Source organism: Fusarium phalaenopsidis (assembly GCF_050370095.1).
Source record: "Fusarium phalaenopsidis strain FUZ10S chromosome Unknown contig_32286, whole genome shotgun sequence".
NCBI classification, from domain to species: Eukaryota; Fungi; Ascomycota; class Sordariomycetes; order Hypocreales; family Nectriaceae; genus Fusarium; species Fusarium phalaenopsidis.
Window position 1 is genome coordinate 3,785,298 of NW_028145413.1, and position 13,842 is coordinate 3,799,139.

At 45.6% G+C, this 13,842-nt stretch overlaps 2 protein-coding genes across 2 annotated transcripts; both read left to right on the plus strand.

Annotated features, from left to right (window-relative positions):
• Window positions 1-3,800: 3,800 nt before the first annotated feature.
• LRP88_03466 (uncharacterized protein) lies at window positions 3,801-4,666 on the plus strand (the record flags this gene model as incomplete). The annotated part of the gene is made up of 3 exons (XM_083240085.1): window positions 3,801-4,147; window positions 4,206-4,435; window positions 4,491-4,666. The coding sequence occupies 3 exons, from the start codon at window positions 3,801-3,803 to the stop codon at window positions 4,664-4,666; spliced, it is 753 nt and encodes a 250-aa protein (XP_083105215.1).
• A 6,479-nt stretch (window positions 4,667-11,145) lies between these two features.
• LRP88_03467 (MFS transporter) lies at window positions 11,146-12,741 on the plus strand (the record flags this gene model as incomplete). The annotated part of the gene is made up of 5 exons (XM_083240086.1): window positions 11,146-11,160; window positions 11,215-11,387; window positions 11,439-12,480; window positions 12,541-12,639; window positions 12,691-12,741. 5 exons carry the CDS (start codon window positions 11,146-11,148, stop codon window positions 12,739-12,741), a joined length of 1,380 nt encoding a protein of 459 aa, XP_083105216.1.
• Between the last annotated feature and the right edge of the window lie 1,101 nt (window positions 12,742-13,842).

Here is a 13,842-nt window from a genome sequence, read left to right on the forward strand (position 1 = left end):
GTGGGTATGCTAATTTTATGCGTTATAATGTCTTAAGCTATAATCCCTGATAGACTGATTGCTCATTGGCATCAGGACCTAAATCTACGGAGAGCATGGAACATACGCTAGGCGTTGGCGGAACGAGATTAAACGACATACGAGGCCAAGAATTACATGGTGGGAAAATGCGTAAATGACAGCAATATGGGATGATCAAGCGTACGGGGATAAAAGATGTTATTTCTCCACTTTCCATCTTTCACCGAAATTTTAGACTTGAACTATTGAGACCTGATCCCAGAGTTCGTAACAATCATAGCTAACACCTCAGTTCGTTTTTAGAAGACATAGTTAACAGAGTGTATTTTTTACATACTCAAAGCTCCAGAAAGCAATACATAGCATTTTCTACCCGTGTAGCTCACGAATTCATTGCCCATCTTGGACAGCTCAGTATCCAGTGCAAACCCTGTGACGGCGGAGGTTATCCCGATGACTTGGCGATTCGGAACAACAGAGGCCGACAAGGACTACGCCAATGCCACACCAAACAACGGACATTGGTCTTTTTGGCTTAGTGACGGTATTCATTCTGCCAGCAAAGACTTGAAAAGCCAACCCTTGTTCAGCCACATGCTTTGGTCTTCCCCGGATTTGACGTTGCCGTCCTACCCCACCTCACTCCTCGGCACCACAAATGTGCCACCGCGTTGGATCCCGAGCCCTTTGGAGCTCCCAAGTCTCGACATTTGGAGTTCTTACTTGCAGCCTAATTATTTAACAGCGTCTCAGGGAAGCAGTTGATCCTCTGCAGCACAAGTAACAAGCATGTGCCTATGGGAATCCATGGGTGAGAGACGGTGATGGATAAATGATCAGACGATTCCAACTTCCTAAAAGCCCTTCAGTTCTGGTCACCGTTGATAAGACCACTCGTGTTCACAGCCCATTCCAAGGATCGGTCTCGGCGCCTTTGAAGGTTGCTGTTCCCTTCGAAGCTCGCTGCCTAGCCCGTAGGTCAATAGAAAGGTAGACAGTCTCTATCTCGCTCAGCTCTGTCCCGAAAATCCGTGCTTCCCCGCATCAGGTTCATGAAAGGGATGGGGAAAATTTCGCTAAGCACGTGTGAATGGCTTGGTAGCGAATATTTCCAAGCATGCGACCCGGCGCCAAGACGAGCCATGCAGATTTCGGAGTACCTCCCGGCGTGGTGTTACACCTGAGCTGGGGCTCTAGCGCTCTGACAGGGAGAGCCCCTGTCAGCCCCGGATCCATGCCATGCAGACTCTCCACACGAACAAGCCTGGATGCCGACGCCTTTGCGGGGCCCCAGGAAACCTCGGGTGACGTTCGGACGGGCAAAGAGGCGCAGAAGTATGGATATGGACAACAAGACTGGCCCATCGCTCTTTTGGCCTAAAAGTTATGCCGAGTCTCGCGTCAAGAGACACCGCGCCGCACGTTGATCAGAAGGTCCTCCCCCTTCATTCGGCTTCTGATTCCCCGAGGCCAATGGGACATCGAAACTCCCCGCATGCAAAACCATTCGAGGTTGACTAAGACTTTGTGGGCTGGAACGGTCTCTGGGTCGCATCTTCTCCAGGCTAAAGTAAATAGCAGGGGCTGTTGATAGTTCTCGAATATATCTTTATTACTCTCGAGGCTCATCGACGTTTGTAAAGTATTGGCCACGCATGGCCCTTCACATATCTTGTCCGCTTTTACCTACGTCTGGCCGGCGATAGAGCCTACCCATCTCTGCAAGGTAACTCCTCATCAAGGCGCTCTTGTTTTCACACCTCCATGTCAGCAATCGTTCTGCTATCTATCCAGCCATGTCTTGATTCTGACAGACGTAGAGTCTTCCGAACATGGACCATCTCATCCACGTGCTGCTGGATCGTCGTGGTAAGGATGTTGACCAAGCGGAGCTGCTTCGAGGAGGTTTTGCCCGAACAGAGGTCTGGGTGGCAAGGCCGGTTTGCTGCTCAAGGATGGCGTCATTCTCACCTAGAGTCTCTGACCAAATGCCTCGTCATCGTTATTACCCAACAGACCCCGTTGAGGAGTGTTACTCTTAGTGGGAATCCTATAGTTGTGCAGGCAAAAAACAAGATAAGGACATTTTGAGATGAGACATATCTCCCAGCCTTCCATGCAACTACGGCGCAATAAATCGCTCCGGATTCGGCTCCCCCCAGACTTCTCCAACTGCGAAGCCGTCTTGAGGGAAATACCTAGGAGTTTGCAGCAGAAACGAAGAGTTGATGTCAATCCACACAACAATCCGTCGCAGCAAGCCATCAAGGCCTAGCTGATTCAGCCCACCTCTGAGGGCGATCATCTTGCACAATCCCTCCATGTGAATGCGGTACGACCCGATGTCTCCATGCATCGCCTCGAAGCTCGCCATCTTGGCGACAGCGCCAATTAGAGCGTCACAAACCCGCTTCTCGCTGCTGTCGAAAGCGTTGTTAATAGCCTTGATTGCATTGGTATGGAGTTGAACGAGATCGCAAGAGGCGTATGGTTTGTAGTTGATTGCTACGGCATTGGATGCTGCTAGAAGGAGGATGACTTTAAATGGGCACTCGTCAGATATGACGAGGGGGAACCAGCTTGAGCGGAGAAGGCCGGCATTGCCTGGTTGGTCTAGCTCGGGGATGTCAACAGCCATGTGGACAAGGTCTGTATCTGATCAGCATATGACTAAGCTACTTTTGGTTCCCCGGCACGTACAGTGATCTAGTAAGGCGGGAACTGCGGGATGCTGGGATCCCGGATAAGCCCTGAATGGATCAACTCGGCCACCCCCAAGCTGGTACTCGAGGGGAGGAAGCCAACAAGATGGCCAGTCCACGGCTATGTATTCATAAGTTGTCTTTTTGAGCGCTGACAAGCCCCTGCGGCGTTTCTGGCCTCGAGACTTCTTGTGGGCTTTCCAACCATGGCAAGCGGCATGGCCCCGAATGCTGGCAGCGTTGGCCTTGAGGGCACTTGGCCGATTACTGACGACAAATCTCCACTCTTTTGGCATGTTAGTTCATCATTTACCCAAGGAGAAAAAGACTCGGCAGTTAGGAATAGGGAGGGTGGGCAAAATGATGCCCAAGACAAGGTTGTCGAAAGGTTGGAGTGGTCAAATTCAAGCTTCTTGGAGCTCTGCTGCGTAGGTAGTAATTGGTCATGCCCAACCTGTGAGCTCATATCACGTGGCGTTGATTGCACCTTGCTAAATTGGGTATATGCATGCAGAGCAGCTGTCACCTTGTTTAGGTTTCTCGCGTGTGTGGGTAGATAAGCACACTAATGGGCAACATGCATATTCCTTCTTCGACTTAGTCCATACTGTAGCCAGGCGCTGTTTGGAGCAAATCCCGTCACCAAAGCAAGCCCCGACAGCTCACATATTGCCTTTATTGTACCCTGCTTCTTGAGCCGGATGGTCCGGGCATGTCTCCATTGCTGGGACATGTCACTTATCGCACCCTCCTCTCATGATTCGAAAATGACGATCTTATTCCTTGAGCGTTCGCGACCCAGGCGCTTTCCCCGATTGAGAATATGCATGCGGCATTTTAGCGCCCTTTTTTTTCAGCTGAACATTTGCCGAGAGTCTCACTTATGATTTCTTGGCCCGCCTTTCGAGAGTAGAGATACTGCTGAAGTGCCCAAATGAGGGCGATATCAGTATGGACGTGCGAATATATAACTAGGCAATGATTGCCATGCTTTCTGTCCTCATCAACCATCCTCATTGATTCCCATTTTCCAAACTTGAGAAAATACTAAATTCCTATTGCCTCTTGGCTTTCACCATGTCCCTCGACGGAAAGGTCGCTCTCATCACTGGAGGAGCAAAGAACCTGGGTGCCGAGATCGCCCTAGCTTTGGCTCCTCTGGGCTCTCAACTCGCGCTTCACTACAACTCTCCCGCTTCGAAGCAAGATGCCGAGTCACTGGCTTCCAAGCTGAAGAGCTCGTTTCCGAGTGTGAAATTCTCCTTTTATCAGGGAGACCTCACGACCGAGGCTGCTGTCGACAAATTGTTTGCCTCGGTCCTCAAAGACTTTGGAAAGATCGATATCGTTGTGAACACGGTTGGTAAGGTGCTCAAGAAGCCTATTGTCGATATTACAGAGTCAGAATATGACACAATGTTTGCGTGAGTGTTGTTGGTTCGCGACGCAAATTCGAGATCGACAAAGTAACAAAAAGCCCAGTGTCAACTCCAAGGCTGCATTCTTGATCCTCAAAGCTGGTGCCAAGCATGTTGAAGATGGCGGCAAGATCGTCACCATCGTGACCTCGCTCCTGGCAGCCTTCACTGGTTTCTATACCTCGTATGCAGGCTCCAAGGCTCCAGTAGAGCATTTCACGCGTGGTGTTGCCAAAGAACTCCAAGGTCGCAAAATCAGCGTCAACGCTGTGGCTCCCGGGCCCATGGATACACGTATGTTCCCTCACCTATTTGCTGGCGTGACTGACGAAGACTTGTGTTCCTGCAGCCTTCTTTTATCCACAAGAGTCCCAAGATGCAGTCGAGTTTCATAAGAGCCAGGCAATTGGGGGACGCCTAACTGATATCAAGGACATTGCTCCACTAGTCAAGTTCCTTTGCGTTGAAGGCGGATGGATCACGGGTCAGACTATCTTTGCCAATGGCGGCTACACAACTCGTTAAGCGCGGCTAAACGGACCGTTTTCTACATGTAGGGTCAGATGAAGGATTGAGTTGATAACAGTCGGATTTCATGTAGGATAAAATAGTCCCTACTAGGCTTATGCTAGCAGGGCTATAGGGTGCTAGAGTGAGCGAATGGAAGAATCAAGTTTCCTAACAGAAAGATAGTGAATGTCAGGTTTTATATTATTCGGGAAATTACATGTTCTGTGAATCTTAGTACTCTGTATGCCGGGCACTTTCATGACCTGATGGCCTCTTGATAACCTCTCTAGTCTCTATTATATCCACTCTCCTGACCATCTTGGTGATCTTCTATTTCTCCTTCTCCACGCCCTAGGCCACCACAAGAAGGTGACTGCTAGACCAGCCCAGCTATCCCGGCATAAAGGCTAACGGACCAACAGTAGCCCCTCCCTCGAAGCCTGAGCACACGAGGCGAGTTACCATGTCAAATCGCAAGGCTCGCGAAGGGCTGCTGCCCCGATTATGCAACACCACCCCGCGTTCGACGATTCAGAGCTTGTTATTTGGCAAGCAAATCTGAAGAACTGTGGGAAAAGGCTGAACAGCCTTACCCATGGGGTCGGGACACTGCATCATCCCCCGGACGTCATTGTCGTTCAAGACCCTCCACCCGACATGCCATGGAAGTCTGTCAGATGGTACGCACCGTTTTACAATCCGTAAAGGCCTTTCATCGAAGAAGGCAGACTACAGGACCGTGGGTGGTGGAAGAGGGCAGTCCAGCTTTCCCAAGCGTACTTCTTTGTGTACAAATTGATACCCGGGGAAAGCTAGGAGGTGAGGTACCACCAGGATGCCAACAAAGATCTTGTGGCGAGTCTCTACCTGCAGACTCTCGATGCCAGCACATTAGCAATCCACAACGTCTACAATAGACAGAAAGCCATAGACATGGAGGCGCTGATAAGAGACACAACAACGACGGGCCATGACGTTCTGGTGGGGGACCTCAACCTCTGGGGAAGTGTCGAGGTCACCTCGATGCCCTTGCAGAGCTTAATTGATACAGATCTGGCGTTGAAAGGCATTGAGCATAATGGCTTGATTGTGTTGATGATTGTATTTCTCTTGCTGGGTTGCCTTGATCTGCCCTCTGGGTACGCAATGATGTTAAATTGGATAGCGGGTCCGCCGCCGACCTGTGCTCTGACATTTTTCACGGGGCAGTTCATCGCAGACTTGCTTGGCAGACGGCCCTGGAAAAATGCTACAGCCAGGGGATCCTGGCACCTCCATCCCGTGACAATCCAGAATACACCTTTTGCGACGTTTCGCAGGATCTCTGGCAGGCTCTGGACCACCTCACCAATCAGACCTCGGTCCTACGCTGCAATTTTAACTCCGGCCAGCCCTGGAGTGTCGACAAGATTTTCGATGAGTGCCGTACCTGGGATATTCACAAGTGGCGACTATCTTGGTCTCATAGCTACGATCCACGGGACTTTAATGTACCCCCTCCTCCCCCGGACTGGGGCGATACGCTGCGGGAGAACTTCGAGATGGAACCCGAGAAAACACGAAACAAGGACCGCAAACGTCATAGGGTAGGTGGCCCGAGGTTTTCCTTGAATTACTGAGGTCAGATCGAGTGCCTTGTACGTTGGAGAGAGCCAACTATGCACTGGGGTGACGGCAAGGCAAGTCATGGCTAATACAGCTCGTCCTTTGGCTAGAGAATGCGCGAGGGAAAAGACGAATGGAAATAAACAACCAGAGGTAGGCTTGTAACTTGACAAGGTGGATCTGTAGTTTCGACTTGGTTTATTGACTGCTTTTCTCTGTGTAACGAAGATGACAAACAAGCTAAGTGTTTCCACTTCCGTATCGGATCAGCCCCCGCTGGGCTCAAAACATGTCGTCTCTGCGCCTCTTGACATTGAAATGGCCATACAAGGCAAGGCCACGGAGGATGACTTGATGGAATGAGGCTCAAGCCGCTAGAGACCTAGGGCAAGAGGCCGTGATTGTTTAATGCCTGGCCCATTCATAAAATGCTCAGGTCAGTAGACTGTAGTATACCTTTGGCCCGAGCATTCTCAAAGTATGGGCGTATGAACCCTCAATACCAAACCATCTGTCAGTGAGGCAATGCCACGAGCAACGCAGTGAAAGATGTCACTACTTGGGAACTTTTGTTCACAATCCACACCGCGGGATGGCAGCAAGATATGGCAAGCACCTACTTCCATAATGGAAATCTGAGCTGCCTTCAGCGCGGACACCGCAAGTGACAGGTTCTTTTCTGGATGGAGATGTTTTACGCTTGGATGTTGATGCCGTCATTTATAAATGGCTATGTTTCTTGTTTTTGTGGCAAATGGCTTCATTTGGGAGCGTTGCCGAGCTCACGCACAATAGTGCCTTGCCTGAGACTGCGTGTGGTGGATGGACATGAACAAGAGTGCCAAGAGCTTTGATGAATGGCACATATTCGGAGAGACGCTGCGTACACTCACGCATGAAAGAGGTCACACTGATGTTGCTGAGAGATTGGAGGGATGAGGGTTGGAAGGGGGAGGGGGGCTGGTTCTTTATCGAGTGATGCCTCCCAGGGCTGCTCGTACCTTGAAGATCCTTGGCCGGACTTTGCACATCTTAACCCCGAGGTGGCTTGAGACATGATTATATGATTGCTTCAACGTGTTATCGGTAGCCATATAATTATCAGGTGATATTTTTGTCAACCTCTTGCAGGTAGTGAATCTTTGAGTTAGACACTTTACTTCTAAAGCCTCTTGAATAGTTACTGCTATCATGCCCATCATCTCACATTGATTTACTCATAACGCATAGTAGTTAAATTTAGGAAACCATCCCTTACCCGTGGGTCTGTGTGATACGGGACCCACTCATGGAGTGGGCGGCAAAATATTGGGATAGTTGCGAAATTCTGGGACACCTCATTACCCCACTTTAACACCAAAAGCCTAATTTCATAGCCAAATTAACTGACTTCTAGTTCTAACCAAGTATAACCCTATCGCCGTAAGTCCATTATTCTTAGCTAACTGCCATAGGTCAATATGCCTTACCCCTTTAAGGTCATAGCCAGTATTAAAGCTGCTCGATATATCCTAATCTCTCGCAACCGACCCCAGCGAGGTGCCCGTGAGAAGCCTCTCTCTCTTTGAGCTGCCGCAACCGCCTATAGTGCTTCCAAGAGTGATATTTAACGTCATCTCAAGGCTTTAAAGGAGCTAGGAAGACCTACTTTTAGCGATAGGTCTATCAGCCGGCTAAGGAACCTTAATGAAGCCGAAGATCGTGCCTTAGTCGCATATATTATATGGCTCGAGAGATATGGCTTCCCTGCCACCTATACATAAGTGGAAGAGGCTACGAATAAGCTACGGCAAAGCCGAACGCCTCTAGCTGGCCCTATAGGTAAAGGGTAGTATGCCCGGTTCATTAGGGATTACCTAGAGTTATAGAAGAAGAGTCTTATTTGAGCTCTTGACTATGATTATGCCGCCTTTGAGGGCGGCGATCTCTGGGACTTAGAGAGCTTCTATACTAAGCTCTTAGAGGTTATATAGCGCCGGAATCTTAGTTTCTCTTAGATTCTAAATGCTAATGAGTGCGGTATATATATTAGTATTATCTAGGAGTGGCTAGAGGTCTTAATTATTAGGAAAGAGAAGAATATAAGGCATAATATTATTGCCTTTGCTAACTATAAGTTATTAACTCTCGTTAGTTATATTAATGCCGCTAGGGCTATTATTCCGCCCTTTATGATCTTTAAGACCTAGCCTATAAAGTTATAAGAGGTTAATGGGCTTAATAAATAGGTTTACTTTGCTTAATTAGATATAGCTTTTTTTAATACTAAGATCTCTCTTAACTAGCTTTATTATTTTAATTAATACTTATTTAAGAACTTAACTTAAGTATAGTTACTTAGTATTACCTTTAAAAACTAGTTTAGCTATAATAAGTTTATAAGAGATATAAATAATCCTAATTAGCTTTAGGAGTAGTTATATTTTAATTAAAAAAAAAAAAACTATATTTAGTAATTTCTTATTATTAATAGCTTTATAAATAAGACCTCTATTAAGTTTATAAAATATTATATTTACTTTAATATTAAGATCTTTATTTTTTTTTTTATTTTATTTACTTTTTATAACCTCTTAATATTAAGGTATTTTTATTATTAAAAAATATATATTAAAAAGTCTTTTATTTATATATTAAAGATAAATTCCTTAACTTTAAGTAATTTAATTTTATTACTTAGCTTTAAGAGATATTTAATTAAGTATTTATTATTTATAATATTATTAATAGGTTTAAGAAAAGTAATATCTTCCTTATTAATATAAGAGTATTAGGCAGGTATAAAACTAATCCAATAGACTAAAAGATCCGCCAGTGTTAGCACAACGTGCTGGCACTGCCTGCCACATTAGTATATAAGGAGGCCCTCAGGCACTTCGCATCCTTATAATTAATAAGTTATAAGTAATTAATACTCTTAAGGAGAAAAAAAAAGACCTCCTTAGTACTTTAATGCTAGCTCTATAATCCCTCCTCCCTAAGGAGTTATAATTTCGTGATGCCTAAGAGGTCTTATAATATATTTATTATAAATATAGCCTAGAATTTAATTCGCTAACGCGCTAGCGCATTATAGTTATTAATAACATTCTCGCCGAGGCTATGACTCTCTCTAACTTAGTAGAATTATATATTAAGTCTTATTAGTAGCGGATTATTGCCGCGAGTAATAAAAGGAAGGCTTAGAAGTTAGTTAAGCTATTAGGTTAATATATTAATAGTGTGACTATTAGGTAGATACGGGAGAGTCTAGATACTTTAACTTAGAAGGAGTAAAAAGAGGAGCTTTATTAGCAAAGGAGAGAAATAAAAAAATTATAGAAATAATACTTTAAGTAATATAGAGAGGAGTAAAGGTTATAGTAGAAATATAATATAAATAATAATAGTAAGCTAATATATATTAGCTTTAAGCGGTGACTGCGATAGTTAGGGAAGAAGAGAGATAATAATATAATCTCTATTTCTAATTTATCGCCGAGGGTATTATTAACTCCCTAGGAAGGCTAGTATTATAATACTATGCATTTTGCCGCGAGTTATCGCTTTTATAAGCGCCTAAGAGAGGCTACTTAAGCTAGTATTTATTATAGACTACTATAAGATATGCCCTTTCCTCTATTAAGCGATAAAGTTAAGTTTTATTTAAGTAATACTATAAAGAAGCCTCTTATTAATAATAATATTATTATAAGTAATATTAATAAAAAAGATAATAATAAAGATAGCATAGAAATACTTAATCTTACTTAAGAAGTAATAAAAGAGCTAGAATTACCTCTTTTCCCCCCTGCGTTATTATACTCCTTAATACTTATTCCTTTTATTACTAGATATTACTAAATTATATAAATTTTATGCCCCCTAGAGGATTTATAAGAAAGCTATATAACTATGCTTAGCCCTCCTCTAACTATAGAGTAAATTAGCTGCTATATAAAGAGTTAAGAGGCAAGACTTTAAGATATTAAAGAGAAATACCTAGAATACTTAAATCATTATAATACTATAACTTATAAGTATATAGCATAAGAGATCTTTTAAGTATAGCTTTATTACGCCTAAAATATACTATATAGAATTTTTTATTAAGTTTAAGATATATACTAACTGGCAAAGTGGGAAATTTACCCTCGGTATATTATATTTATAGGTAATAAGGTATCCTAGAATTTCGTAACTATCCTAATATTTTGCCGCCTACTCCATGAGTGGGTCCCATATCACACAGACCCACGGGTAGTTAAGCTTACTGTATCCATGTCTTTCCAATGTGCCGAAAACTACATCGTGATCTTGTGTCACCTCCCTTTTCAAGGATGGATCGAACCACAGACGCCCTCAACTTACTTGAGCCTATTGATCATCAATAGAAAGAGGTTATAATATCTGCCAATTGGTCCGCCCTTCATCCTAACTCCGGGGGCTGATGTACATGAAGGCTGTGACTACCTCGATGTCGGGATTAACAGGGTTTAAGTCCGATGTTAACCAATCAAATTTGTACTCTTTCAATACCGAGGCTCAAGTACAATGCTCTGATCTGATGATGATATAAATAAAGGATGTAAATATCTCCCCTAAGAATGCTTTGGTTTGGCACGCAGCAGAGACAATCATGAGCGAGTACGTTGGAGATACGGTCTTTGGGCAACTTGGCTGCTTGTTATCAAAACGTCAACTGCTCAAATTTCCGGATGAAATAAATCCCAAGATTTATGAAAAGTTTGCTAAAAGGCACATAGACAATTCCTCTGACTCGAAGATCCCGGAAAAGGCAGAAAAAAACAAGGCATTTCAGCACAACGGCCAGAATGATGAGATACCGGATGAGAGCGGTTTACGCCAGAACGCCACAGATATTGTTCTTGTCGACTGGTACGGAAAAGATGACCCAAAGGCTAGTTAATTCCCCCAAGATATCACGAAAAGAATCAGGTTGCTGACTCTCTGCGAAGAACCCCCAAAACTGGTCCAGTTCGCGCAAGCTCCTGGTGAGGGTTCAAATCTGCATCCTCAACTTTGGCATCTACATCAGGAGCTCCATCTACACGCCCGGTGAGCTGAGTGTAATGGAAGAGTTTGGTGCTAGTGAGATTGTGGCGACACTTGGGCTCTCGCTGTTTGTCCTGTACGCGCCTCTGAACCCTCTTGAGTTGTACTGAGCTGATGATATCACTAGTGGTTACGGCCTTGGCCCCATGCTCTTTTCGCCCATGTCTGAAATTCCACAGATTGGTCGGAGCAGGATATACTTCTGGACCCTCTTTGACTTTGTCTTGTTGGAACTGCCGACGGGTTATGCAACAAACACGGCCATGCTTCTCGTGTTTCGATTTTTGACAGGCTTCTTTGGTGTCCCCGTTCTCGCAACTGGAGGAGCAACAATCATGGACATGTACCCCCCAGTAGAAGTTCCGTACTGGATCGGCATCTTTGGCTCAGTGGGAATTTTAGGTCCAGTCATGGGTCCTCTCATTGGAAGCTTCGCTGCTCAGGCTAAAGGTTGGCGGTGGACTATCTGGGAGCTGACTTGGCTCTGCGCCGCAGTCCTCACCATGATATTCTTCTTAATGCCCGAGACCAGCCAAGCCAACATTCTTTACCGAAGGGCAAAGCGATTGAGAGTCGCGACGGGTGATTCAAGGCTGAAGAGCCAGTCGGAGATCGATGCCGAGGGGGTCACTGTCAAGGACAATCTCATTGTCTTGGCAAGAGCTTTTACTCTGACTTTCTCCTCGCCGGTCGTGTTCTTTGTGGACCTTTATTGCGCACTCATATATAGCATTCTCTACCTTTGGTTTGAATCATTCCCATTGGTATTTGGGGACATCTATGGGTTCAACATTGGTCTTCAAGGGCTTGTCTTTCTCGGCATTTTCGTTGGAGGAGCTCTCACCCTGCCCTGCTACCTATACTGGATCCAAAAACACCTGGTTCCGACTCTCAGGCAACCGCCAATTCTTCCAGCGGTTGTTTTACCGCCGACATTCTTTGGGGCCGTCGCCCTTCCTATCTGCCTCTTTTGGTATGGATGGACAGCGCGCTCGAGCATCCACTGGATGGTGCCGCTAGTTGGGTCTGGATCTTTCACCGTTAGCATCATCACGCTGTTTATGCCGGTTCTTAGTTATCTGGGTATGGAGTATCCTCAGTATGCGGCTTCGGTGCTTGCCGGGAATGCCCTCTTTAGAGCTTCCTGTGGTGTTGTTTTCCCCCTTTTTGTAGGCTATGCAAACATCTAACCCTTTGGAGTTCTGAGTTGAAGCTAACATGCACATCAGGCGCGAGCTTTGTTTCGGAATTTGGGTATTGGTCCTGGTAACTCTCTTTTGGGAGGGCTGTCGATTCTGTTCATCCCGATCCCTTTTATCCTCTTCTATGTAAGCGTTTCACACCAGGCTAAGTCGGCTATGTTTACTAACAGGGTGTAGTGTGGTGAAAAGCTTCGCCATCGAAGCAAGAATGCAACTCACGCTGTCTAAGGGAGGGATGTAGACGAGATCGAGGGTTATCAAAAATGTGCAGCGCAAGGCATGAGAGAAAGCAGAAGAACAACTGAGGATCTTAAGTGAAGAGTTGGCAGTTGTCAATCGTATTCAAGTTTCATTTACTCAAATTATTGAGTTCTGTATATAGTTTATGTTAACCCAGGAGAAATTCCTGTTGAGCTAGGTTTGTAGCAAGAAACTGGGTTATCCGACCCCGACCTAAACCAACCCGCTCCCAAATACGCCTTCCACTAGCTCCTTGGCGATCCGTTTCCCATATGATTAGCCAGATTGTTGATTCACGGTTCTCTGCCACCTGGAACGCTGCCAGGCTTCTCTGACGAATCATTGCCTGATGGCACTCTGGCGTCGAAATACTGGCGAAGAGAGTGTCCTCTTCGCCACTGTCCTTCTCCCCTTTGTATATACGGAAAGTCCACCTCATTGATTTGGTTGGTCTTTCGCTCTCAAGCGTAACTTGAGCCCAATTGCTCGTCTGTACAATGAGATACTCGGGCTCATTTGCGTGTTCTCTTTTCGTTGCCCAATCTTTAGCTTCGACCAACGTGTCTGAATGTTTCATTGGTTCTCTCTGTGTTTTATCCAGAACGAAGAATCTGGGCCTTTTCTCTGGTGTTAGGGGCTTACATCCTCCCTCCCATGACACCGCGCCCTCCCATCCAGCCCATGTCCAAGAGGGAAGGTGAGAACGCCTCTTGATAGCATAGTCCATGTGAACCCAAGCGAGGCCAGTCTCAAAGTCCTGAGTCGACATATTGTCATGTGCTTTGTTCATTGAGGCTGGTCTGGTGTACTGGAGGTCCTTCCCAGCATCTATGTTCTCTTCAAATGGAACCCCACAAAGATGGAGTAAGCCATGGGAAGAGAAACGTGCGAGAACTGCTTTAAACGCATGCAAACTGTCACCATCAAAGGATAGGTTTCGACGAGTGTATTCCTCGACATGGTGATGAAACACTTCCAGAAAGCTAGAACCGGCTGATTTCCCTTTCTTCTTTGGATGGACGATAAAATCGGGTCCTTTGTAGAGCCATTCGGGGTTTGCAAGCTGCCGACTCCCTTCACCTGGACTCA